This window comes from Cebus imitator, unplaced genomic scaffold, assembly GCF_001604975.1.
Source record: "Cebus imitator isolate Cc_AM_T3 unplaced genomic scaffold, Cebus_imitator-1.0 Scaffold34, whole genome shotgun sequence".
Lineage (NCBI taxonomy): Eukaryota > Metazoa > Chordata > Mammalia > Primates > Cebidae > Cebus > Cebus imitator.
The window spans coordinates 476,507-501,408 of NW_016107349.1; the positions used below are offsets into that span (position 1 = coordinate 476,507).

General features: G+C 49.0%; 1 protein-coding gene across 1 annotated transcript in view; it reads right to left on the reverse strand.

The window, feature by feature from the left end:
* Positions 1 to 13,737: 13,737 nt before the first annotated feature.
* Positions 13,738 to 24,902, reverse strand: part of ADCY1 (adenylate cyclase 1) — a 132,874-nt gene continuing 121,709 nt past the window's right edge. The window contains exon 20 of the mRNA XM_017524568.2: positions 13,738 to 23,228. Coding sequence (XP_017380057.1) covers positions 22,926 to 23,228 — 303 coding nt within the window. The 3' untranslated portion in view covers positions 13,738 to 22,925. The remainder of the gene's footprint in view (positions 23,229 to 24,902) is intronic.

Sequence of the window (24,902 nt, forward strand, 5' to 3'; positions counted from 1 at the left end):
TAATTTATTTTAGTGTAAGCCATGAGGTATAGGGACTTGGCTTCACTGTTGATTTTTCCCCAAGTGGCCAACCAGCCAGAACATATGATGACAGAGAACAAAAACATATTCTTCTCTAACTATTTGAGATGTACCTTTTGCCACATGAAATCCTCATATGTATGTCTGGGTCATCTGTTCTGGGCATATATTTGTAAAACAATACTAAATTGTTTTCTCTGTAAGCTTTCAAAATGTTACAATATTTTATCAGAAAATCTCAAATCATCAACATTCAATTATTGATGTTAGTTCACTTTTGTAAATAGGTTAAAAGTAGTTTCTGTTAATAAAAATATATTACCGTGCAGTTTCTGTTTGAAAGAATTCCTAGGCTTTCTTCTCACCCCTGTTTCTTGACATTACTCTGAGATCTCATCTTTTGAAGTAAAAGAATTTAGGGTCTCTTTCCAAGTGCTGATTATCCTCCAAGAAACAAGATAATCTTCCATGGGATCTGATTGACCCTGTCCCCCTCCAGCTGTGATCTAGCATGGGCTTACAAAGGTGAATTAGTCTCAGTTACTACTTTGTTTCTCTTTTTCTTTTATTTTTTCCTAGGATTTTGCTCTATGAATGTTGATGCTATATTGTCTGTTATAAAGTAATCATAACAGCTATGCATTTTGGTTTTTGTTTTTAGTACACGTGCTTTCAGTTTGGTCTTATTTAACGTATTTTGCCATAAATTCAACCTTTTCCAATATAAATATTGATGCCCACGGTTTTTTATTTTTACTTCTATGGCATTATCTTTGCCCATAATTCTACTTTGAATGTTTCTACAGTACTTTGTCTTAGATACGTCTCACTATATGCAAGGTATAATTGGATTTTGCTTTCTAATCTCATCTTAGTATTGTAATAGGTGAGTTTATTGTTTGCCTTTATTAACATGAAAAGTATGTTTGGCTTTCAGTTCTTTTAGCTTACCAAAGGAGTCATAGCAATGGTAAATAAATACATGAAAAGACTTATTACAGAAATGCAAATCAAAACCACTATGCAAGTAATATGCTGCTCATGCAAATGAGATACCGTTATTAGCCTGTCAGAAAACTTTTTTTTTTTTTTTTTTTGAGACGGAGTTTCACTCTTGCTACCCAGGCTGGAGTGCAATGGCGCAATCTCGGCTCACTGCAAACTCCGCCTCCTGGGTTCAGGCAATTCTCCTGCCTCAACCTCCTGAGTAGCTGGGATTACAGGCACGCGCCACCATGCCCAGCTAATGTTTTTTGTATTTTTAGTAGAGACGGGGTTTCACCATGTTGGCCAGGATGGTCTCGATCTCTTGACCTCGTGATCCACCCGCCTCGGCCTCCCAAAGTGCTGGGATTACAGGCTTGAGCCACCGCGCCCGGCCCCCAGAAAACTTTTTTTTAAATATAAACATTGGTTGTGCCAAATGCTGGTAAGAATGTGGAGCAACTGCCGGGCGTGGTGGCTCACGCCTATAATCCTAGCACTTTGGGAGGCCAAGGTGGGTGGATCACCTGAGAGCAGGTGTTCCAGACCAGCCTGGCCAACATGGCAAAAACCCGTCTATACTAAAAATACAAAAAATTAGATGTGGTGGCACATGCCTATAATTCCAGCTATTTGGGAGGTGGGGCAGCAGAATCACTTGAACCCAAGAGGCAGAGATTGCAGTGAGCCAAGTTGCGCCACTGCATTCCAGGCTGGGCAACCATGCAAGACTCCATCTCAAAAAAAAAAAAAAAAAAAAAAAAAAAAAAAAAAAAAAAAAAAAAAAAAAAGGATGTGGAACAACTAAACTGTAGAGCAGCAGTTTTCCAATGTGCCTATACCATTCTTCCAGCCCAGCAGTGGTGTAAGGGATGCTGGTTGGTGGGGTGGAAAAATGGTTCAGGCAGGTTGGAAAGCAGCTTGGCAGTTTCTGATGCTGACTCATGCCCTGGAGTAAATCCTCTCCTTCAGGTTATTTGGAGTTGAAACAAATCCATTTTTAAAGGTTTTACTGAAGGAAACAATGTACAAAATAAACATACCCCAAGAGTGACACAGTAGAAGCTCTATAAATTATTGTGATCAACCCATCAACCCAAAAGGAGGAGGCACTCCCTCCCTTCTTTCGGGCCAAGCCTGAGGGGTTTGGGGTGTGAAGCCAGACCTCTGCAGAACAGTTGCTCCTGGGGAAGCCTTGTTTTTACCAACTCCAGTTCACATCTCATTATTGCTGCTGCTCTGTTTCAGGCCAATCAACCATCTGGGTTTGAATATTTCCCTTGGTGACTTGACTACAATCATACTCACCTCATAAGAATGCTATAAGAAATCGGTGAGAACAGATTTTAAATGTTCCAGCACACTCTGCTGAATAGATGGTTCCAGGAAGAACCTTCCCTAGACCACACTTTTTTCAAAACTCTTCTGCCCTGGCCTCATTCTAAGGCCTTAGTAGGAAGTAAAGCACATAGCTCTTTTTATACTATCTCATTATGCCACATCCAAATATTCTATTGTGCATGTTTTGTTCAAAAGAGTCAGTGACATGGGAAATCATCAAGGATGTAAAAAACTATGTAACAAAGTGTATTATGATTCCATGTATGCAATTACCTAAGTTTTCTCCTTTATATGTGGGATGCCTGTGTCACATTTGCTTACGTGGAAATGTACTGGAAGGAGAGGTAACACGTTGCTAAAGGAAGTTACCTAGAGGGAGAAGGACTAGAGAAGGATTAAGACTGGACTTTCTACCAAACTTGCTAGTATAACTTGTTTGTTTCTGTATTGCTTGACTTTAACAAGGTGAATTCACTTAGAAAATTAGAGCTGTGCTGAAGCGCTGCAGCCCCTTTCCCTGAAAGCTGATGGGGGGGGGCGGTGTCGAGGAAGGGGTCCTGCCTAGAATGGATGCAAAAAACCATGTCAGAGTGCTGGCTTTGAAAAATACAAGACTCATCTCCTAGAATGATGTGAGACTCTTTCCATTCTATGTTCAGCCATTTGTGCTCTGAAGAGTGAGGGGAGTTCCGAGGCCTCCCATTGGGAATGGGAGGGGGGAGGCCACAGACCAGGGACCCTGGTTTCTCCTTAAATGTGATCGTCACTATCTTTTCTATGTCAGCCAGTCCCTAAGATGACCCTCAGGCACCATCACCGTTTGGTAGTCATGAGTTTGTGGAGTTTTGATCCTACATTGAAGAAAGCTGACTGGTGCAAGCAGTGGATTTTGCAGAAATGAATGAGTGTCGCTTCTGAAGTTAGATTATACAAAGACATTACAGCCTCCGCGTTGTGCTCTTTTGGCCCACTCTCCCTGGAGGAGACTAGTTCTGTATCCGGAGGATGCTCAACACCCCATGGAGAGGCCTCAGTTTCTTTCTGCCAATAGCTAGCACGAAATTGCAGGTCATGTGGGTAGTAAGCCACCTTGACATAGACCCTCCATCCCCAGTCAAGTCTTCAGATGAATGAAGCCAACACCTCAATGAGAGCCTCATGGGAAATCCTAAGCCAGAACTGCACAGAGAGGCTGCTCCCAGATTCCTGACCCATAGAAATCATGATTACAGATGTCTGTTTTAAGCCAATTAGTTTTGATCTGTCCATTACCCAGTAAATAACTAATACACTTTCCCACCACTTTAAATGAATATTCCTAATCCATCTCAGGTTTAAAGCAAGTGCTCATCTATCTCTTTGTTCTAAGAGAAACTTAGCTCTTTATTACTTCACCGTCATTAAAATGCTTTCTAGCTGTGCCTCCCCCAAAATTAACTACCAGATAATCTTTTCTGTGCACAATGCGTACAATAATTTAGCAAAGTGGTGGTGTCCTTGAACTTTCAACACAATTATCACCCCAGGAAGAAGCCACAAGCCAGTCCTGAGCAGGCAGACTCCTAGGTGCAGTTCTTAGGCTTTCACCTTAGGCTGGAGGGGACCTGTTTTTAGGGATGTACTTTCCTGAGTGTCTCCCAGGTACATTCTGCATTCTTGTGATTGCTGGCTCTGTCCAGGCAATGGGCATGAGCTTGCTAATCATACAGTATTGGGAAATGTCAAAATCATTCCATTTTTTACATTCTCTTCTTTTAGAAAAGTTTCCATTTTTTCTACACCCTGAATGACAGTGCCTCCCTTAATAGATTTAGGTTGTCATTGCCAGCAGCAGACATTGTAACTGGGCACTGTTACTCCGACTACCAAAAAATAAATGCAGGAAATTGTTCCATTCGAGTGGGATTAAACATAAAGTGAAAAATCTGGTATTGCTTTGGCAGTTATCTCAGTTGGTAGTAGATCAGCCAGATGAGCAGGGATGCCAGTCAGGAGCATGCACGTGTGTGTCTGAGACACCGAGAGATCATTACAAAGCAGTTGGACAACTCTATCTGCTGTCAGGTCACTTTGACATGGACAGATGTCAACAGGCACTGCAGAGGCACATACCTTATGGTGAACACAAATGTGCTTGCCGGATATAGTTCATCAGCATCTGAGAAAAGGGTGTGAGTGCAGGAGCATGATTCACTTAATCAAGGCATTCTTTTGGAAGAAACCATTGGCCGTGATGGAATTGCTGCAGTCCATCCCGGGGCTTGGAGTTGGGATGTGACCTCCAGGGCACACGCCACCTACTGCGAGCCGCCTGCCCAACGTGCTTTACTTGTTCATGAGATACTACAAAGTTGTCAACAGTTTTGTGTGTTTACGTTGTGAGTCTACACGTCAAAATGATTTCATTGACAACGCCTTGCAGGTTTTTCTTGGTGGAAAAAATTTTTTACCTAAAAGTTAACTATGCTTTAATCCTATCCTCGAAAAACGCATCTCTGACCAATGCTTACTGTTTTGACAATAATAACGTTAATGAAAAGGCAAGCACAGAGGGGCGTGGTCTAGCCCTGCGCAGGGTTCCGTCTCAGGGCCTGCCGTTCTGCCCCTGGGTGCTGCACGCTCCCCTCTCCGGGAGACAACTCGGGTCTGCTTCACGGGGCCATCATGCTTAAGTGAGAATGTGCCCAGGGTCAGGGTTTAGTGCCTGCCTCAAGGCTCCCCACGACCTTCTAGGACTCAAAACTCTGTTTTTACTTTGCAGAATCCAGGACTGAGCTCCCCTGAGGATGACAGCCTCTCTCTAGTGACCAGGAGCCCCATCTTGAGAAAGCTCCTGAAACACAGCACCCCCGAGGAGGCAGCCCTGGGCTGGAGCCCAAGGCCACCAGGAGATACCTCGTATCCCAGTGGGTCCCCAATATCTGCACACTTCTCTCAGGACCTTGCATCCCACCCATCAGGGTTTAGCCCTCCAGCCACTGTCAGGAAGAGGAGGCTTTCTACTATCAGGGCCTCCAAGGAGTCCAGCATGGACCTCTCAGCTCCCGGAGAAAAGCTGCCCACGTCGGCCTCATTAGCCCAGCAGCAGCAGCAGCAGCAAGAGTCCCTCCAGGCACAGAGCTGGCCACAAAACCCTGGCTTGCCTGGGATCCAGAACACAGCTGGGAGGAAGAGACGAGACCCGAAGAAGCGGGCAGCTGCGGTATGCATTATCCCTGTCCCTGTCCCCATCCCTGTCCCCCAGGAGTTCTGGGTCCCTGTTGAAGTTTAGGGGAGTGAGCACTGCTTGGGCCATGGAGCGCTCAACACCTTCCTTACCCCAGTTAATGCTCCCATGGCTGTGGCTTCGGGTGCCAACACGCCCTTACTCTGCACATGAGGTCACATGGGACCAGATCAAGGCCATTCAACCTTTCTGACACGTGCTGCTGCCCTGTCCCAAGACAGCTCTCTGCTCCAAGGGCCCCCACGACTAATGCTGCCTGTGGCAAAGGTGAGCTTCCCGGCCTCATGGTCTGACTTTCAGACCCAGGCTGCTGCTGGCTGGCTGCTTTGCCATTGCTGTTTAGCTCACAGGAGTCTGGGTGGTGACTCTCTTTCATCTTTGGGGGCCTTACAGACATATTGGAACAGGGAAGGTCTGATAAGTCATCTTGCTACAGAATAGCAGAAAACAGACTACTCTAGTAAAAATTTGCCTCATTATGCTGAGTCTCTGGCTTCTTCCTATGCTTTGAAGAGGGAGCGATTACATTCCTGAAGCACTCCTGAGTTTCTAAGGACCTGGAGAGGGTGACTCCAGTGCCTTCCCATGGGCCACTGTGACAGGGATGTCCCACCTTCACCATAGCCAGGGTTGTAGGCCCTGCCACAGCTGGAGAACCAGCAGGGCACACACTGTCCGAGAGCCACCTTTGTCTCTCTCAGGCCGTCCTCTTCCTTTGCTAATTGGAGATGCTGTAAAGCTGAAAGGACCCAATGAGAAGAGGATTACATGGGCTCTGATCCCCAGGGTAGCGGCAGTTGGGAGGTGCCCTGGCCCTCTCCTAGCAGAGTTCCGCCTCTTTGCCCATTTGCTGGTTTATTCACTGGTCCTGTTCTAGTAGCTTCCTGAGAAGGGGCACTTTCCAGCCAGCAGGCTGGGAGCTCTTTGTCAGAACTGGAAGGCGCTGTGTGCCCCTGTCCCTGACTCTCACTTGCCTAAGGCTCTCCAGGTCCCTTTTGTGGTTCTTGGTGGTGCTGAGCTTTATTTTGGGGTGAGTAGTCTTGCTGAGGTGCTGGACACTCCCTGGGCCCCTTTGACTCTGGGAGACCTCCCTGTACTTTTCTTTTGTAATCTTGGAGAACCTCTGTGTTCTCTGTCTTGATCCTCTGCAGTTGGATGTTGGACGTCCTGATAGATTGTCTGAGATTCTTTTCTATTTACTATTTAGCCTTTTCTTCTACTTTTTAGGAGAGTTGTTCAGTTCTGACTTCTGAGGTTCCTGCATGATGACGGTATTTTCTAGGATATCTCCCGCACTGCACTTCCCCATGTTCTTTTCCCCAGCTTGCTTGCTGTCTTCTCTCACCTTCCAAGGGTGCTGATTTTGCTGTGGATTTTTCCAGTCTCTCTTCCACGCCCTACTGTCCTGTGTCCATTCCTGGCCGCTGCCTCCCTATTTGGAGGGGGCCGTCACAGGGCTGGGTGGGAGCTGATGGAAAGTCTGGAATTCTGAGTAGGAACTGTCCACCAAGGGCCACCCAGGGGTTAGCTGCTGCTTCATTGCACCACATCAGCCACCTCTTGCTAGTCAGCATCCCCATGGGTTAACGTTCCCACCTGTTGCCAGGAGAGGTGGGACTGGCTGGGGTATTCTGGGAGCTGAAGGTGAGAAGGGGCCTGCAGGTCTCACCAGGGTGGAGCTTATTGTGGAAGCCATTCTGTGAATGCTCCCAGTGAAGCATCCCACCTGCCCCCAGCTGAGCTTGGATGCCCACGAGGCCCCTCTGTGGGGTCAGAGGCTATTGCATCTTCCTAAGTCACTGTGGCAAACTGTGAGTTCCTGGGAGTTCCAGCCAGTACCTGTAGTGTACAGCCCTCTGAGAGCCTCAGCTCTCAGCAGCCTCCCTGCAGGTCACGCTCTGTGGACGGACATGAATGCCGGGCACTAGGAAGGCAGCCCCCACCTCAGGCAGGTGGGGGTCACTGGGAATTTGCTGATCTTCCTGCCGGATGATCACAGGTCTCACAGACCCCAGCCTGGTTCTCTCTCTCCACCTGCAGGGGTGCTTGGAACCTTGGCCACTCCGGCTCTGCTCCAGGAGGAGTCGCTGTGCCTCCTGGTGGCTCCTGCTGGCTCGGGCTCAGGCCTTCTGCTCTCACAGCTGGCCCTCTGGAGGCTCCTCACATTCCTCATTCTCAGTTCTGTGGGTTTACTTCTGACTTACACTTTCAGGACGTTAGGAAGATGCTGACGGCTGACCCACAGTGGGCCTGCCATCGTTGGCCAGTGGACCCCAGCCACTCCCCACATGATCTAGCTAAGCCACCCAAAATCCCCAGGCTCCAATTTCTACTCCGTCCTGGCCTCATGTTTGGTGTCAGGAATTACGCCATCCTTGTCTTCCTTGTGCTGCACTGGGGAGGTCTTCCTTCCTTCCCTGCTGCAGCTGCCCTGAACAGCCTCCTGGAGGAGGTGCCTCCAGAGAGCACCATTGCAAAATCCCATCTAGACTGACCTACACACTTGTTTCCATGCAGGCTCTTGCACTCCATGCTCACAGCCTGTCTGGCCTCTCCCTGGCACTTCTTTTCTCTGTCCCCTCCTTCGTCAGGCCTCATCTGCACCTTACCCCATTCACCTATACTCATGTGTCTCCACGTGAGTCCCATAAAAGTTATGTTTGAAGCACACAGAGGCAGAATCCTATAGGGCTGACTGGGCCACCTGCAGACCTTGGACGAAGGTCTGCAGGCCTGGGTGGGTATTTCTTTTCTTAAGCACATTTTGCGGCAGAAGAGCTTGTCTCCAGTAAAGATGGATGCTGCTATGAGGTGATGCCTTTCCTCTAAACAGATGGAGCGTGTGCGACAGTGGGAGATCTACATGCTTCAGAACATCGAGGAAGCCACCCAGCATGAGCTCACCATCGAAGCCGAGTGAGTGCTTGGTGCCAGGATGGGAAGGCGGGGTGCTCCAGAGCTGCCTGCCTGGGGCTGGTTTAATTGTCCACATGGTACCCTCCTTGGGCCGACCCCCAGTGCTGTTGCCCTTCTCCATGGGGTGGGAAGAATGGGTTTGAGAAGATCCTGTTGCTCAGATTGTAAATGTGCTTCTGGGAGGCCCTCATCACTGACATTGATGAGAGTCAGCAGAGAGGGCAGGTTAAAGAAGACAGGGCTTTGCATGATGTATGACTTGAGCCCTGGGCTTTCTACTATCCAGCTGTGGCCTTGAGGACAACGGTCTGCTTGTCGGAGCCTCAGTTTCTGTTTCCTTCCCTGAATCATGAGGAAACCCCATCCCAGACTGATGTAGACTGTAGTGCTGATGTCTGGGTGAGGGCCTCCATAGCCATGCATCACCCTCAAGAAAGAGCTGGGAGAATGCCTTGTGAGCATATTCGGGATAACGGGATTCAAGACCTGAGGCAGGAACTGGAAAGAAAACCTCTGCACTGGATGGTGGGTTTCTAATCCTATGGTCACAGCAGTTTCATCGGAGCACCAATGGTGAGGGATGTATGTTTCCTTACTGTATGTGGAAGAGGGACCAGGTTTTGAGAGGAGGGGAGTGCCCACAGTCCCACCCCTGGAGGGTACCCACCTCCTTCTCCAATAGGCTGTAAAAGAAACCAGACTGTGGGATCCTAGGATGTTTGCAGATAAAGACAAGGAAGCTCAGGGGAACTCAGGAGCTAGCTCACCCACACTGCATGGCTGGGAAAGCTCCAGGAGTCACCACACTTGGTATCCGGGGCAGGGTAGGTGTCCTGGTGAGCCTGAAATGCCACTCCAGGAAAGCCCTAAAACCATGATTCTCACCTGGAAGGCATTCTGGAAATCTAAGGATGCTGGCTGTGATTGTTTAGTGTGCAGGGCAAGAGGAACTGAACCTCCAGCAGTTACATAGGCTAATCCCCTACACTCTCCCTCTCCAGTGCTGTGCTCCCTGCCTCACATCAGGGTCCCACCCAAGTCATCAATAACATGAAGGTAATACATATTGTAAGGAAGAAGAAAGAGCTGTCCAGGTAGCTTCAGTTTAACACAAAACCGGCATCAAATCTCCCAAGTACAGACGCCTCAGCAAGACCCATGTGTGTGGACATGTTATGGTACACAGAGCTAGAGTTTATTGATATAAATGTTTGCATCCTCCACTCTAAAAAGTTTGCTTTTTTCTTTCTAAAAAGAATGCATACATTTCCAGCCCAGTCCTACACTCTCTCTCTTCAAGTGTGTGGACAGGTAGGCAGGCTGGCATCTAGAGTCAAAGCGAAATGGGCAACCCCTAGATGAAATCTCATACTGGCTTAAAAGATAGGTCATGATAGATTCTAAGGGCATGCAAGGTCTAGTATGTTCAGTTTTAAGAGACAGGTGAAAAGTTTACTGTAGATCTGCAGAGTGGGTGGAAAATATTCCCTATCAGTAATTGGGTCCTCCCTGGAAACACCCACATTTCTTTGGAGGTTTCCAACAGAGAATGAGATCCTTCACAGGAGGGATCAGATATAGTGGCTGCAGTTAGATAGTAACTTCACATTTCATTGGACGTTCTATATGAGTGATAAGAATTTATTTACTGTGTAGTGTGTTTAAACATTTCTAAGTTTTATGAACTAGTTCCTCCTGTGTAAGCTATTTAAAAAGTTTACTTTTTTCTTTTGTTAAAACTATTATTTGGTTACAAAATTACCAGATTTAAAAAACGTTTATTTTTCAAATTAAAAAGTATAAAGAAGCAGAAAAACGGCCTGTAATCGCACAACATATACTACACAATAAAAGCTATAATCGCACAATAAATACTACAGAGTAATTCTTTCCAGTCTTTACTATTAAAAATATTATCATGCAAACTATTCCCAAGGTCTGTGTTTGATGCACAGTGATTCAGGCATATAGTCACGTTAATTCTATCTCATTTGCCAAAGAATAAAATTCAAATTCAAAATTAGTCCAGGGAGGAAGAAAAATAATGTGACTCTGGGAAAATGTGTTCTTGAAATATTGGGAATTACCAGCACTCAAGAAAGTTTTCACATGTAAGATGATTTCTTAGATGTTCATGTTACATCTTCTATGTATTAACAAAATGTACTTATTATGTCTTTACACACTTGGAGTATATGCAGTTATCCATAGGTACTCTAGTTAAAGTGTGCAAAATGCAATCTCTTGGATAATTCACCAATAAGACAGTGCATATCACATGTTCCATCCATGGGAAGATACCTACAGGAAGCAGCTAAAGACAGACCAAGTCTTGCTGCCCCAGTGCCTAGGCATACCTATGGAACTGAGTCTCTGTTTGGCACTCTAAAGCTTTACAAACTCTAGGGGACAGGAGATGATGAGAAACTGGGAAAAGGAGACAGTCCTGTTCTCAGACTGAGGGACATGGGGAAACGGGTGCTTCCCACTTAGGTTAGACATAGGGCAAGATTTCTAAATTAAGGGTCATGTTTGAGGAAAATAATAAACAATAGCCCTGGCAATGATACCAACAATGTCACTTAAGTACATCATGCTTCAGCGTGATGTAACTTGCAGCAATTACTTGGGATTTTTAAAAAAAACTCGGCTAGGTGCAGTGGCTCATGCCTGTAATCCCAGCAATTTTGGAGGCCAAGGTGAGCGGATCACCTGAGGTCAGGAGTTCGAGACCAGCCTGGCCAACATGGTAAAACCTCGTCTCTACTAAATACACAAAAATTAGCCAGGCGTGGTGGTGCATGCCTATAATCCCAGTTATTCAGGAGGCTGAGGCAGGAGAATCACTTGAACCTGGGAGGTGGAGGTTGCAGTGAGCTGAGATGGCACCATGGCACTCCAACCTGGATGACAAGAGTGAAACTCCATTTCAAAAAAACAACAAAAGATCTCAACTCTCACTGTGTATGTAAACCCATATATTTTGCAGAAAATGCAGATTTGAAACCTGTGTGGAAAGGAAATGCATTCTTGGTACAGTTGCTATTCAACTTAAAATGCCCACAAACTCTGATCTTTATTGAAATCAAACCCTTTTTCCCTAAAATAAATTTCGTATTTATACACAACACCTGAGCCCTTCTGCCCCCTTATACCTAAGTGTGGTTCAAAGACCTGATTTCTGGGCACTGCCAGCATTCCGTTATATTACACATCTACATTATGTGTTTAAATCATCTAACTGGTTTATCAATTTTCTATTGTGTACTACTTTCTATCAATTTAGTGTATTTGTTTCTGTTGCATTTTAATTTTCTATGGCAACATAACAAATGACCATAAACAGCACTCACAATATTCATTCATTACCTCACAGTCCTGGTGGCTCAGCTGGGTCTCTGCCTGGGCTTTCTCCAGGTGAGACGGTGGCTCCTTACCTGGAGAATCTGGGCAGAAATCCATCTCCATCTTCCTCAGATTGGCAGGATCCAGTTCCTTGCAGTTGCAGGATTGAGGTCTGTTCCCTATTCCCTTACTGGCTGTCAGATGGGGCTGCTCTGCTCTCAGAGCCTAATGGCCCTTGCATTGTTCATCACCTGGCCACCTCAATTTTCAAGGCATGGGGGACTGAACAAAACCTTTTCAGGTTTGGAATCCCTCTGACTGGCTGCTCTTGCTGCCAGCAGCAGTTCTCTGCTTAAGGGTTCATGAGAGGTCCAGCATGCCAGATCGTAGAGCCCATCGCACTGCTGGGAGCAGCAGTGTCTCATCCACTCCCAGCTTCTGGAGATGGGGGACATGGAATGTAGAGGAGCATCTTTAAAATTCTGTCTCGGGCAGTTCCCATTTTTTCCTCATTATAAAACAGTGATAACCTTTGCATTTAAAAAAAACAAAACCTTGTCCTTGTGTCTACCAATTTTGTTAGATGGCATCCAGAAGTTGACTGTTAAAGGATGTGAATGCTTTATTGTCCCTATTATGTTTCCATTAATGAGGTATGAATTCCCAGGAGCAGTGTCCAAGTGTGACCTCACTGTCATTTTGTCACCGTTATTGTCAGAGGCATTTAAACTAGAGCAACTCCATCTTAAATAAGAGCTGGGTAAAATGAGGGTGAGACCTACTGGGCTGCATTCCCAAACAGTTAAGGCATTCTAAGTCACAGGATGAGACAGGAGGTCAGCAAAGAATATGGTTTTAAAGGCCTTGCTGATAAAACAGGTCGCGGTGGCAACATTACCTCCTCCCTGGGTCTTCAGCCTGCTGGCCTTTCCTATAGACTTCAGACTTGCCAGCCCCACGATCATGTGAGCCAATTCCTTAAAATAAATTCTCTTGTCTTGTTTTTGACCCCTCACTTTCTCTTTCTGACAACACACATACCTTCTTGGTTCTGTTTCTTTGAAGAACCCCAGGACAACACACAAAGGAAAAACAACCTGACAGAAGATTTTTCAATGACAACAATGGAAGCCATCTTCACCATTCAACTAAACTTGAATGGGATGATACTGTCAAACTTTAAAAAACAATTATCAACTGATTGTGTAATCAGTTTTATCTTTTACGACATGAGGTGAAACGCTCTACAAAGTCTTACAAAGATGAATGTAAAATGAACTTACTGCATCCTGAGCTAGAGTAACTTCTAAGAGACCAAGGAAACAATACTATCTCGGCAAGATACTCTAAGATACAAGAAGGGCTAGTAAAATAAAGAGTTTATCTTACATTTTAAATATGATCTAAAATGTCTTTAACTGTGAGTTTCAAAAAGGTACACGAGTAAAACACTGGATGTGAATAGCATGTAATGGGTCAGGAGTGGTGGCTCATGCCTGTAATCCTAGCACTTTGGAAGGCCAAGGCGGGCAGATCACCTGAGCTCAGACCACCTGAGCTCACCTGAGCACCTGAGCTCAGAAGACCAGCCTAACCAGCATGGTGAAACCCTGTCTCTACTGAAACTGCAAAAATTAGCCGGGCATGGTGGCATGCGACTGTAATCCCAGCTACTCGGAGGCTGAGGCAAGAGAACGGCTTGAACCCGGGAGGTGAAGGTTATAGTGAGCTGAGATCACACCACTGCACTCCAGCCTGGGTGACAGAGCCAGACTCAGTTTACAAATAATAATAACAGTATGTAATGGGGGCATAACAGGGTTTAGTCTACGTGGGGTCACATAGTATTTAATACTTTGAATAATAAAACTTCCACCAGAAGGTATGTGAAACAGGCAGGAGTGTCTTTAAAACATCCATATAACCATTTATTTTTCCACTGAAATGGCCACAGAGTTTAGTCAAGCAATTTTTTCCCTTTATTTTTGTTAAATAAGATTCCAGAAAGTATAGTGCAAACACTCAGTAGAAAAGTTGCAATTAAGAAATGTACATTCACATTTAACATCTCAGTCCATTCACTTTTTTTAAAATAAAAATAGGACAAATTATTCAATTACTTGTCTCAATTTAACAATCTTGAAAAAGACTGGAAGGTACTCTACAGTGTTCAGTTGACATAAAAATAGACCCGTATTGATCATACAAATCTATCATGAGAAGTTACCCAGTGAGAGTGAGTTATTGTAATTCTGAATGTAGTCATCGTGTTTCTCACTTCTACAGAAGCATCCTCGGTGAGTTGTATTGTGTGAGAAAATGACACCCTTGCCCACATCACTCTCCGTTCCATAGAGGGACACAACCCTATCCAGCTTAACCCAGAAAGACATAGGTGCTTACACTTTTCTCAGACAGCAGAGAAAATCCCAAAGTGGGCTTTGGGCTTACCTTAAACAGGAATGGAATCCACCACTACGAGATGGTCATAAGGATATTGTTGTTTGCTCGGGGGGTGTGCAATCGGCATAAACGAGGATGGCGGAGGAAGAGGAGTGGTGACTAAAGGGAGGTGATGAATAATAAGTGCACAAGCTACACAAGCTCAGGCTCCACGGGCCTCGCCATGGCTCCCGGGGATGCTCTGCAGCCAGCAGGTGGATGACCTGAGGGCGGGCCCGGGTCTGTCCCTTTGTGCATGCAACGTGATTTCAAACTCAAACTAAGTTCCATACCATTAGGAGTTTTCACGGCATGCAGTTCCAGAGTGCAAATGGCTTGCATAGGTGCAGTTTTCACAGGGATGAAGGCAAGACCACTCATCTCTCCCACACTGGGCGTGTGCCTCCTAGTGGACAGTTGTATGCAAGAGGTGGCGATGGGCTCCCTCGGGATCCCCTAATGTGGGAATTGTCCCCTGAGACTTGTGCTTCATGTGCCTGGGGCCCAGAGTTGGGTGGGGGGGGTTGCTGGTGGGAGGTGAGAAATAAGTTCTGGCTGCCATCAGGCCAGCTTCCCACTGTGCTCGCCCAGGAGGTGGATGCCCATAGGCGGGACAGTCTGAGAAACTGTTGCACAGTCCCACACGAGGTACTTATTCAGCCCACGAGATTTGATAGATGTCTTGGGACTTCGTCTAGGCTATTATCTCTGTTTAAACATTAATTCTCAATAAGGGCCTGAAAGCTCTTTTGAAAGCAACCTATCTGAAAGTCTGAACTGCCTGGTACCAGCAGGAGAGAGAGGAACCAATGCCCAGGAGAGTGTCAGGGGCACACGTGCTCTGGTGGTTGTCAAATCTCTCACCATCCATCATAAAGCCCTCTCTTGCCTTCTGAACACTTCTGCTGAAATCGGCCCTTTGAATATCCTCTAACCCCTGGGAAGGCACCTGGACCCACCTATACCTCACCAGTAGCATATGACAATAACATTAAATGGCTCTACAGCAGAGGAAGACAGAGTAAAAGTGGTGAATTCAACCAATGGCCTTCCCATAGCTCGCAGAACTCCTGACCAGAAACTGGGAGCTGGGTTGACTCAGTCTAAGGGAAGAAATGGTGTGTAGTTTGGGAGTGTCTGGGGGTGCCACCGTTTCTCCCCATTTGATGTCAGAGGGGCATAACAGAAAAAGACAGTAACGGCTCTCCTTGTTTAAGGAGGTTCTGCATATTTGAAATTACACACAATGACAGTTTGGCTCCAACAGAGTTTTAGAATATAGCCTGACATAACAAAATAGGGATTTTTTTAAGCCTAATATTTTATTTCCTTGCTGAGGATCAGTTGTTAAACGAGAAGGAATTCCTCTTACCCAAGAGGCATTGCATTGCTTTAATTTAGCAACGTGAGATGAGGCGTGTCAGTGCCAGTGAGGACTGAGGCACCTGCTCTGAGGGCGGGCAGTCAGAGTGAGTCCTGTCCACTGGGGGCCAGCCTTGGCTGCATTCAGAACCCACATGCTGAGGTGGCCGCTCCACCACTTGGGCACTTGCATGTGGATGAACTAGTTATCCATCAAAACCAACATAAATGTTGCAGATGTTGCTGCTGGCAAAGAGGCACTCAACGTAATGGAAAACAAGGGCTTGGAACTGGACAGAGCAGGAGTGGAAGCTTGGTCCTGCCTCTCAGGGCTGTGTGACTTTACTCAAGTCCCTAACCTCTCTGGGGCTCAGATTCTTCACTGTCAACATGAGGAGTATAATACCACCTCCCACCACGGGCTGTTCGAAGGAGACTGATGTGAAGCACACGTAAGGTGCCCAGTTACTGTAAAGCTGGACTTGGATACTAGTGAGGAGTGTTTCCTTTATTTGTGGTCACAGCAAAAGGCCCATGGAGATGGTTGTAGCCAGGCAGGTGGGCAACAAGTGCCTTTCCCCTGTGGTTACCGGTGTAGCAATAGAACATATTGAATCTAGTGACGTGCAGAAGGAAACTCACTGATTTCACAAAGAACAAAGGAGTTGTACCTAAAATAAGTGACCCCTGTGAGGTACAAAAGACACAGCATTAGGCCAGGTGGCTGCCACTATGGTCAATTTTCTAATTTCTTTTTTTTTTTTTGCTCTGTCACCCAGGCTGGAGTGCAATGGCGTGATGTCAGCTCACTTGCAACCTCTGCCTCCCAGGTTCAAGAAATTCTTCCACCTTAACCTCCTGTTTAGGTGGGACTACAGGCTCCGACCACCAGGCCTGGCTAACTTTTTTCTTTTATTTTTAGTAGAGACAGAGTCTCTCCATGGTGACTAGGCTGGTCTTGAACTCCTGACCTCAATGATTCACCTGCCTTGGCCTCCCAAAGTGCTGGGATTACAGGCTTGAGCCCCTACACCCAGCCTGATTTTCTCATTTCAAACAGAAAGTCCATTGTGAAGCACAACCCAAGAAGGCCACCTGTCTATTGTTGCTCCTCCACTGCACATCTGAGAGACTGACACTGATGCACACTCCAAATTGGCTCCCAGGAACTAGAGGGGAGCTGGAGGACCAAATTCCTATAGCTGGCACTGCCCTGAGGCTCTCTCTACAGGCTTCTGTGCAAACCAAGACCCTCCGGCCTCCGACACACAAAATAACCAACCAAACCAAAGAAAATGGAACCTAGTTAGTGCCTCAGTGTCCCTGGACTTCAGTGCTGATGTCGTAGATGATAAAGTTGACTCAATGTCTGAGGTGCTGCTGCCCCTGCCCACACCTTCTCCTCTGATAACAAGGATTTTCTAAGGGAAATCAAGTCAGGGCACTCGGGGACTGTTTCCCTAAATGCCCTGTGTGGTGGCTATCTGGCTGTATTCAAATTTAATTTTGTTCCCCATATGAATCCCATGAACAAATGATTAATTTTCATTTGGCTTATGCTGAGCAACACACAGATGTGCATGACACACATGACAGGAACACGTGTTCACACATGTTAACAGGCATACACATGGATTTGAATTAAGCACAGCCTCTAGTGGAGTATCTGTTTTTTAAGGTAGTGAACAGACTGCTTATGGAACAGAAGAGATTAAATTTTCAGAGAAATTTAAAGATACAAATATATGCATCATGTCACAATGGCATGTTGTTTAGGGAGGTCTAGCCCCAAAATGTGTGGCACCTGAAAGTGAATTTCATTTTATGGAATGGACCAAGGAGGTGACGGATTTCCTCACATTCTAGCACAGAATCTGCTTTCGCTAAGTGTGTGAACAAACAGAAGAATAAGGTAGGAAGCCCCTCGAATACTTTCCAGTGTGTGCCCCAGGGCTCCCCTAGGTGAGTGGAGAGTTCCTGGCTCCCCACCGTGTGTCTGTCTGGGGCTGTGCTCATGGGCACTTGGCCCTGTGCCAGAGGAATGTCTATGTGCAGGAAGCAGCCACCCTGCCTGGGGCCCTGCCACCTGCTGCTGGCCCCCAGCCTGCCCCGTCCGCCTCCAGGGACCCCTCTGCCTTCACAGCCCTGGAAGCCCTGCATCTAGCAGACCATGCCCGTGCTCTCTCCCAAGTGCTGGGCCTGCCCTTCAGCTCCTTGCTGTCAGTTCACACAGAATCACAGACACTACAGCTTCCAAATGCCCTGTTGGCATTCATCCCCCCAACAGCAGAGCCTGACCACCCTCAAATCACCCAAATCCATCTGTGGAAAAACTACAACTCTGGGAAGAGAATTACTTCTGCTGAGCCTACTCAGCCTTCCTCAAGGTCTACCCTGGGCTCCATCCCCACCTGCCCACTATGCAGGGGGAGCAGTCCTCAGGCCCTGCCCTTGCTCCTGATGCCCCTACCCAGGGAGGCTCCTTGGCTCCAGGCCCTCCCCCAAGGCTCAGTCCAGCTTGGTCACTTGTCTCAGCCCACCTGGCTCTGCTGGACTTGGTGGGTGGAGTGAGGGCCGGGACCGAGAAAAGTTGAAGCAACTCCATTCCCCTTAATGCCCATTTTGCCAAGTATGGACACCTGCCTGCAGCATCTCCTGCCTGGGGCCAAAGACCATGGAATGATTTGTGTACCGATGGTTATTTGGGGTAGGTGAGCTCTTTGAATAAGAACCTTCTCTTGGTCACCGCCAAGCTCAATCTGAAGGCCTAAGCCACCCAGTTTGACCTTCTCACACCCAGGCAAGCCCAGCATGGGGCCCTTGGGTCTGAACAGGTGTCCTGTCCAGAGGGCTCTTCTGCCAGAATGGTACCAGCGTTGTGGAAGGTGAATGGGGACAGGCTTCAGAGTGCCACCTTTTCCTTAAAATGGCGTTCCACAGGTAAGCCTTGATATGTTATCCTTTAGGCTGTGCACCAACAAACCGTGCAGCATACCACCATTTGTCAGTGTGAGTACTGAGGCCATCAATCGAACAGATCTTGGATGGGGTGAGTGCCTTTGCTTCCTTTCTTCCTCATCCAAGCAAGGGTGTAGTGACAATGACCTGCCGGGGTTTAATGCCGGCTCTGTCTGCCCACCAGACCTGGGTGCTGAGCTCTGACCAGCCAGGGCAGCCCAACCCACAGGAACTGCGGTGTCAGAACTGGGCTTTGGGAAGGGGTGGGGGCTTTGGGAGTGGCAGCTCCCCGCCCCTCACCACCCCAAGCCAGAGAATGGGGCAAACTTGTATGCATGGTTTATCTCTAAACTACCAATCTGCTTCAGACCAGACTCGTCTGTACAGTACAGAGTTATTGCTTCTATGACAGGTGTTCTAGAAGCCTTGGTGGCTTCAAAGTCTGAGAAACACGGACTGGCAACTTGGGTTGCTGGGTCTGTGGGGGCGCCCACCTGCAGGATAGACACCCCGCAGGTGTGGACCATCTGGGCCGGCATGGTCCCTGCAAGCGACTGGAAGCATTCCGGGGCTGTGTTCTACTCTACGGCATCAGGCATGAAAGGCATGCAAGGGTTGCAAGGGGAGCACACAGGGTCATTTCCAAAGGGCCACAGCATGGCCAAGCGGGGGCTGAGGTGGGTGTGGGGCTTGTCTTCATTTTTGGTACGAGTAAACAGGCAGCACCTGGAACTGGTGCACTATTTACAAAGCCTCTTCAATAAATAATTTAGAGAATTCTACCCGAATGGCTCTAACGTTTGTACATGAATATTGTACACAATTAAAAATAAATAAGGCAATATAATACAGTTTTCTCACAAATAAAAAGGAAGTTGTTTTTTACCAAACCCCAAGGAACATTATGGCTAAACACAGTTCCTGAACTCCCAGGAAGTGGCTGGGATTTGGAGTTGCTGATGATGGAGATGTTTGCCCCTGAAGTGGAGACCTTGCCAAGCCTGCCATGGGGTCCTTTCCAGAACAGTCGTGAGCCCAAAGAAGGCAGCATGGTCCTGCGACGGCTTCCTCCTGCTGCCCTACACGTGGCCACACCTTGGGCAGCTTCCAGGATGCACATGTGTGACCTCCCCACTCTGTGGATCCCAGCACAGCACAGCGTGGCTGGCTCTCTGCTCAGTCTCATAGGCCAAACCAAGGTGTCACCGGGTGGGCTCTGCTCAGGCCTGGAGGCTCTGGGGCAAATCTGCTTCGGGCTCACTTGGGTTGTTGCCAAACTCAGTCCCATCTGGTTGTGTGAGCGACACCCGGCTTCCTTGCTGACTGGGGCCGGGGTTGCCAAGTGGCCTCTGGTGTTGGCTCCCGGGCCCTTGTCTTTAAGCCAGCAGTGATGGAACTGTCTCTGTCACACTTCAAATCTTTCCTGGCTCTCCTGCCTCCCTTGGCCATTTCAAGGGGCCATGTGACTGCACTGAGCCTACCTAGATAATCCAAGTTCTCCTCCCATCCTTAGATCCCTAACAGTAATTCCACTTGCAAAGTCACCTTTGTTGTGTGACTGAGCCCTGGCCACAGGGCTTAGAACTGGGGCATGGGCAGCTTTGGGGACCACTCCTCTGTCTGCCCACCACCTGGATGGCCCAAGGTAGGCAGCAGCAGTGGGGGCAACAGGATTGAGGAAAGCCAGGCTGTGTCAGGGGCTCTGCACCTTTCTCAACAGCTCATGGGTCAAGGACAGCACCGCGACGAGCTGGGGGATCCAGGGCAGCCACACTCTCTGCCACCACACTATGCCCTTACGGGCTCCCTGTGGCTCCTGTCTGAACTGACTGCTTCAAATCCGGCTGGGATAGACAGGTGGATGGATGAGAAAATCCTAGTGGAAAGGGGACCATAAGGACAAATCATTTGTCCAGAAGAAAGGAAAGCACAGGAGCAGGGACAAGGCAGGGCCTGGAGGAGGGGTTCACAGCAGGGCCCCAGCCAGGTTCTCAGCCCACAGCCGGCTCAGACCAACCCTGAATCCTCAGGGTGAGCCCACGAGCCCTCAGAAGCCCTCGGTGGCAGCCTGGAGGTTCCACATGAACATAAGCTCCTGGGGATGCCCCAACAACAGCAAGAGGTCCTGCAACCCTCTCCTTCTGCCCTAGGAGCTCATGGGAGCCCAGCCCCCACTGGCACAAGGTGATGCCAGAACACCAGGGGCGTGAGTGGAGGCGGCATGAGGACCACCCAAGGAAGGTGAAAGCTGCCCGGCCTTCGCCCTCAAAGTCTCCAGTGGGGCCACGGGGTCAGCCAGCCTGTGGGGTCATCTGGCGTGGCCCGGGAGCTCCCAGTCATAGCCAGGGGAAGGTGCTAGAAAGGCATTGGTCAAAATCACTCTGCAGGAAGGTGCCTGAAGACCATCCCTTCTCTTGCACCATCACAGAGGCCACAGCCCTGACCAGAGAGAAAGGAGGGCGGACAGTGCTCCCTACAACCCCGTCTAGACACCTAGTCCACACCCTCAGGACAGGCAGACGGGACCCTGCACACAGTCTCTAACCACCTCCCCTGCCCAAAGCAAACCACCCTGCTCACCTCTGTCCAGACTCGTGTCTCAGCTGGGGCCACCAGGCATCACTGCACTGGCTGCCCTGCAAAGCCCCAGGGCCTGGCTTCCCCCAGCTATGGCCCAGGCCCCAGTGCCCCCGCATGGCCACACAGCTGAGACAGGGTCAGGCTCTTCCTGTGCAGGAGGCCGCCTCTGACACACAATAATGGCAGCACCCAAGGACATCACCCACCTGCGCAGACAGGGATCAGCCTGGAACAGGTCCCACACACAGGTCTACACTCCAGGGAAAGAAGTCTGGGCTTCTCTCTGCTCCTTTTCTGAAAAGTTGTGGCCCTCAGGAAGGGGTTACAGCTGTTGAGGAGCAGTGAGGAGGGAGACCCCCAAGCCTGCTGGCTTTGAGCAGAGGCAGGGCTCAGGCCTCACGTGCAGTCCAAAGAAACCTCTCTGACCACATCTCAGAGTGGTGGGTCTTTGGACGTTCCCCACTACAGTGCCTATCCAGAAGCTTCCCTCCTGTCTCTAGTCACCTTCCTCCCTGTGACCGAGATCCAAGGTCTCCACACGCCAGACCTCTCCTCGCTATTTCTGTAGTCCCTCGCCATTGGCCCTACTGGACCCCTGTCCCCTCATTCTCAACTTCATCTTCATTGTGACTATTTAGACATGCACGTGGGAGGTTGTCAGACGTCAACACTATCACCTGCAGTCAATTTCCCTGCAAATTACAACAGAGACACCTGCACTCACGACCGTCGGCCAATTCTGAAACTTCGTCCTGGAGGGTTGATTCTGCCGGAGACACAGCATCTTCCATCAAGGAAACTTGCTGATGGGTGTGAGGGCCGCTCATATTCAAAATAAGTGGAGCCTCACACTGCGGATAAATGTAAAGGATCCAAGGCGCCACAAGGAAAGGAAGGAATGACACATTTCGTCTTCTCTGAACAAGCACAGTGCCGACGCAGGATGGGGAATGTCCAGGTGTTTTAGGAGCTGGAAGCCATCGGCGGAGGGGTGGAGAATGCACAGGTGCAGCAAGCCGATGCTGGCCTTGGTTGTGGAGAGGGGGTCGCAGGGCCCCCTGAGAACTCCAGAAGACCTGCCTCTGGCTCTTAGCAAAAAACCACAGTTGAAAGCCAGCAGCCACCACTATCCATGCAGTGAGAGGCAGCTTCCCAATTCTTCCCAAACTGTCCAGTCCAAGAGTGGACAGCTCTGTGCTGTGCCAGCACTTGTGACCTTCCCAGAGAGGCCTGACTTCCCACTCTGGCTCTTGAAGCTGCTGCCCAGGCCTGGAGCTGCCTGTATGTCAGGTCCCACCACGGCTGGGTGGACAGGGCTGCCTCAGGCCACACTCTCAGGGAGCTCCTCAGTTGCTCTGCCAGCCACACTTCAGTGGCTCTTGCTGTAACCCTGGTGGATGCTCTGAAGGTCTTGATGTTGATGCTAACCTGGCCAAACCTGAACAGGCCTGCTGGAAAGTAACAGTGCTCCCTATGCCACGGAGGGGAGGATGGAGTGGGCACCTCTCCAGTGAGGCCTAAAAGTGTGCGCGGTTGGGTGTCCTCCCCTCCCCGAGTCACTGCTGTGCTGCGTCTGCTGGGTGGTTGGCCCTCGGGCCACAGGCCACGCCTGGACAATGCTCCGCCTCCACCCTGGCCACTGGCTCCCTGCTCTGCTGGTCTTGCTGGTCCTGGCTGGAGCCACCGTGGCCAGTGTCACCCCCGGAGCATTCTCACCCTGTGTGCACCCCAGAGGCCCACGTGGGCTCCACTAAGCCTCCTTCCCAGCTGCTGCAGAAGGCAGGTACTGGCCCTGGGGGTGTGGAGGGAGCCCAGCCCTGAGTGAAACTCCAGGCATGGGGCACACTGGAGGTCGTCTGCCCTGAAGGCCAGCTCTACCATATGGATATATTTTCCGCTCCAAGCCCAGGGACCTGATTTGGGAGCCGTTTCCATCAGTCCTGCCTTCTAGAAAGTATGTCAGCATCTCGCCTTTGCCCTTGACACTGACTTTGCCTCGGCACACAAAGTGGTAGGGGCACCTTCTCAGCAGCCGGTGGACTTCCTCAGTCACCTGTTGATGGAGAGAAGTGAGTGTTACTCCAGGGCAATGAGGGGGACTCCTCTGGAAAGAGACCAGAACATTCCATCCTGCATCTGTCGCTGTTCACCCTGACCGCCCAACCCTGGCACTGGGATGCGGCTTTCCCAACTCAGCCTGGCAGCCAAGGCCCCATCTCTTGCTGAAATCGCTCGGGTCACTATGTAAAAAAGACACAGCCCTGCAAACCAGGGGACTCAGAGGAGTCTAAGGGGCCAGCTCCAGAGGAGACTCGCTGCCTGTTTCCTGGACAATTGGAGGAGGCAATGTTCACTGAGCCGAGAAGGGTGGCCCAAGGAGCACCCAGACAGGCAGGCAGGTGGGCAGAGCTTACAGGGACCTGGTACCAGGTCTGGGTGTGAGCTTCCATGGTGGTTCCATGCACTCCATGCCAGAGGCTGCATGGCACCCAGCTCCAGTTGCTGGAACAGAGAAGACCAGAATTGGCTCTCTGGGTTCAGGGCTCTAGATGTTTACAGTGGGGCATACAGAGTGTAGGGGGCAGAAGGTTACCCCCTCAGCTGGAAGGGACAGCAAAGAGTAGGGTCTAGGACAAAGCTAGACTTCCAACTAACTTCTGGGGGCAGCGGTGTGGTGTCAGTGGGGGTGCAGACCAGCCAGTTCACAGAATGCTAGCACAGCTGCCTCTGCAACCCTGGGTCAGGGGAGGGAGGAACCAGCATATGGAGGGCGGCAGGAAAACTGCCCACAGAAAACAGGGACGTTTCTTGACAAGTTAACAACCAGGATTTTAGCTCAAAGAATTTACGTTTCGCAAAGTTAGAAAAAAGATAAAGAATGAGGAAATACTTTCTACTAGATACAATCAGTCCTGTGAACAGAGAACACGATCGGTGTCTCTGCGTCATGTTGGAGGAATGATCTTGGAGCTTCCTCTCTTCCTCCCTGTCTCCCTGGCTGCTCTTCCCCCTCCTACAAACAGTCATCAAAACCCTGGCATCTTTCATTAAAAGAGCTCAATCCATGCCAAGCCCATCTTCTAATGCCCAGAGCTGCGGAGGGTGGCCCCCATCAGCATGGCAGGGCTGCTAGGAAGCCCAGGCAGGGGAGGGAGGACAGAGGCCCTGTGAGTGCAAGGGTGACACATTCCAGGCAGCCAGGAGACACCTGGCAGGGGGTTAGTCAGAGGCCACCAGTGAACAGCCTGTGCGTGGGGCAGGGGCAGGATAGAACAGTGGCGGGTTCAGATCTGATTTTAGAAACTTAAAAATGCTGGTGCAGGGCAGGGGCCAGGCTCGGGTGGACAGAATGGGGCTCTTACGAAGTTCTCCCCTGGAGAGTCCGGTTTTGGGAGAATCCTGCAGAAAAGCGCAGGATACAGTCATGGTAAAAAAAAATATACAGCACAAAGTTCTGGAGGTGGACGGTGATGATGGCGGCACAGCCACGTAAATATACTTAATGCCACTCAACCCTACACCTAAAAAGAAAGATGACAAATTCCATGTATACCTTACCGTGATACAAGAAATTTAAAATAAAAAAAAAAAAACTTTAACAAAGATAAAGCAGAAGTGCAGACCTGCTCCACGGAAGCCCCGTCTATGTTCTGAGCAGGAGAGGAGAGCCCCAATGAATATTTTGACCTACTTGTCCCTTAAACTGCCCCCCATGAATAGCTGCTGT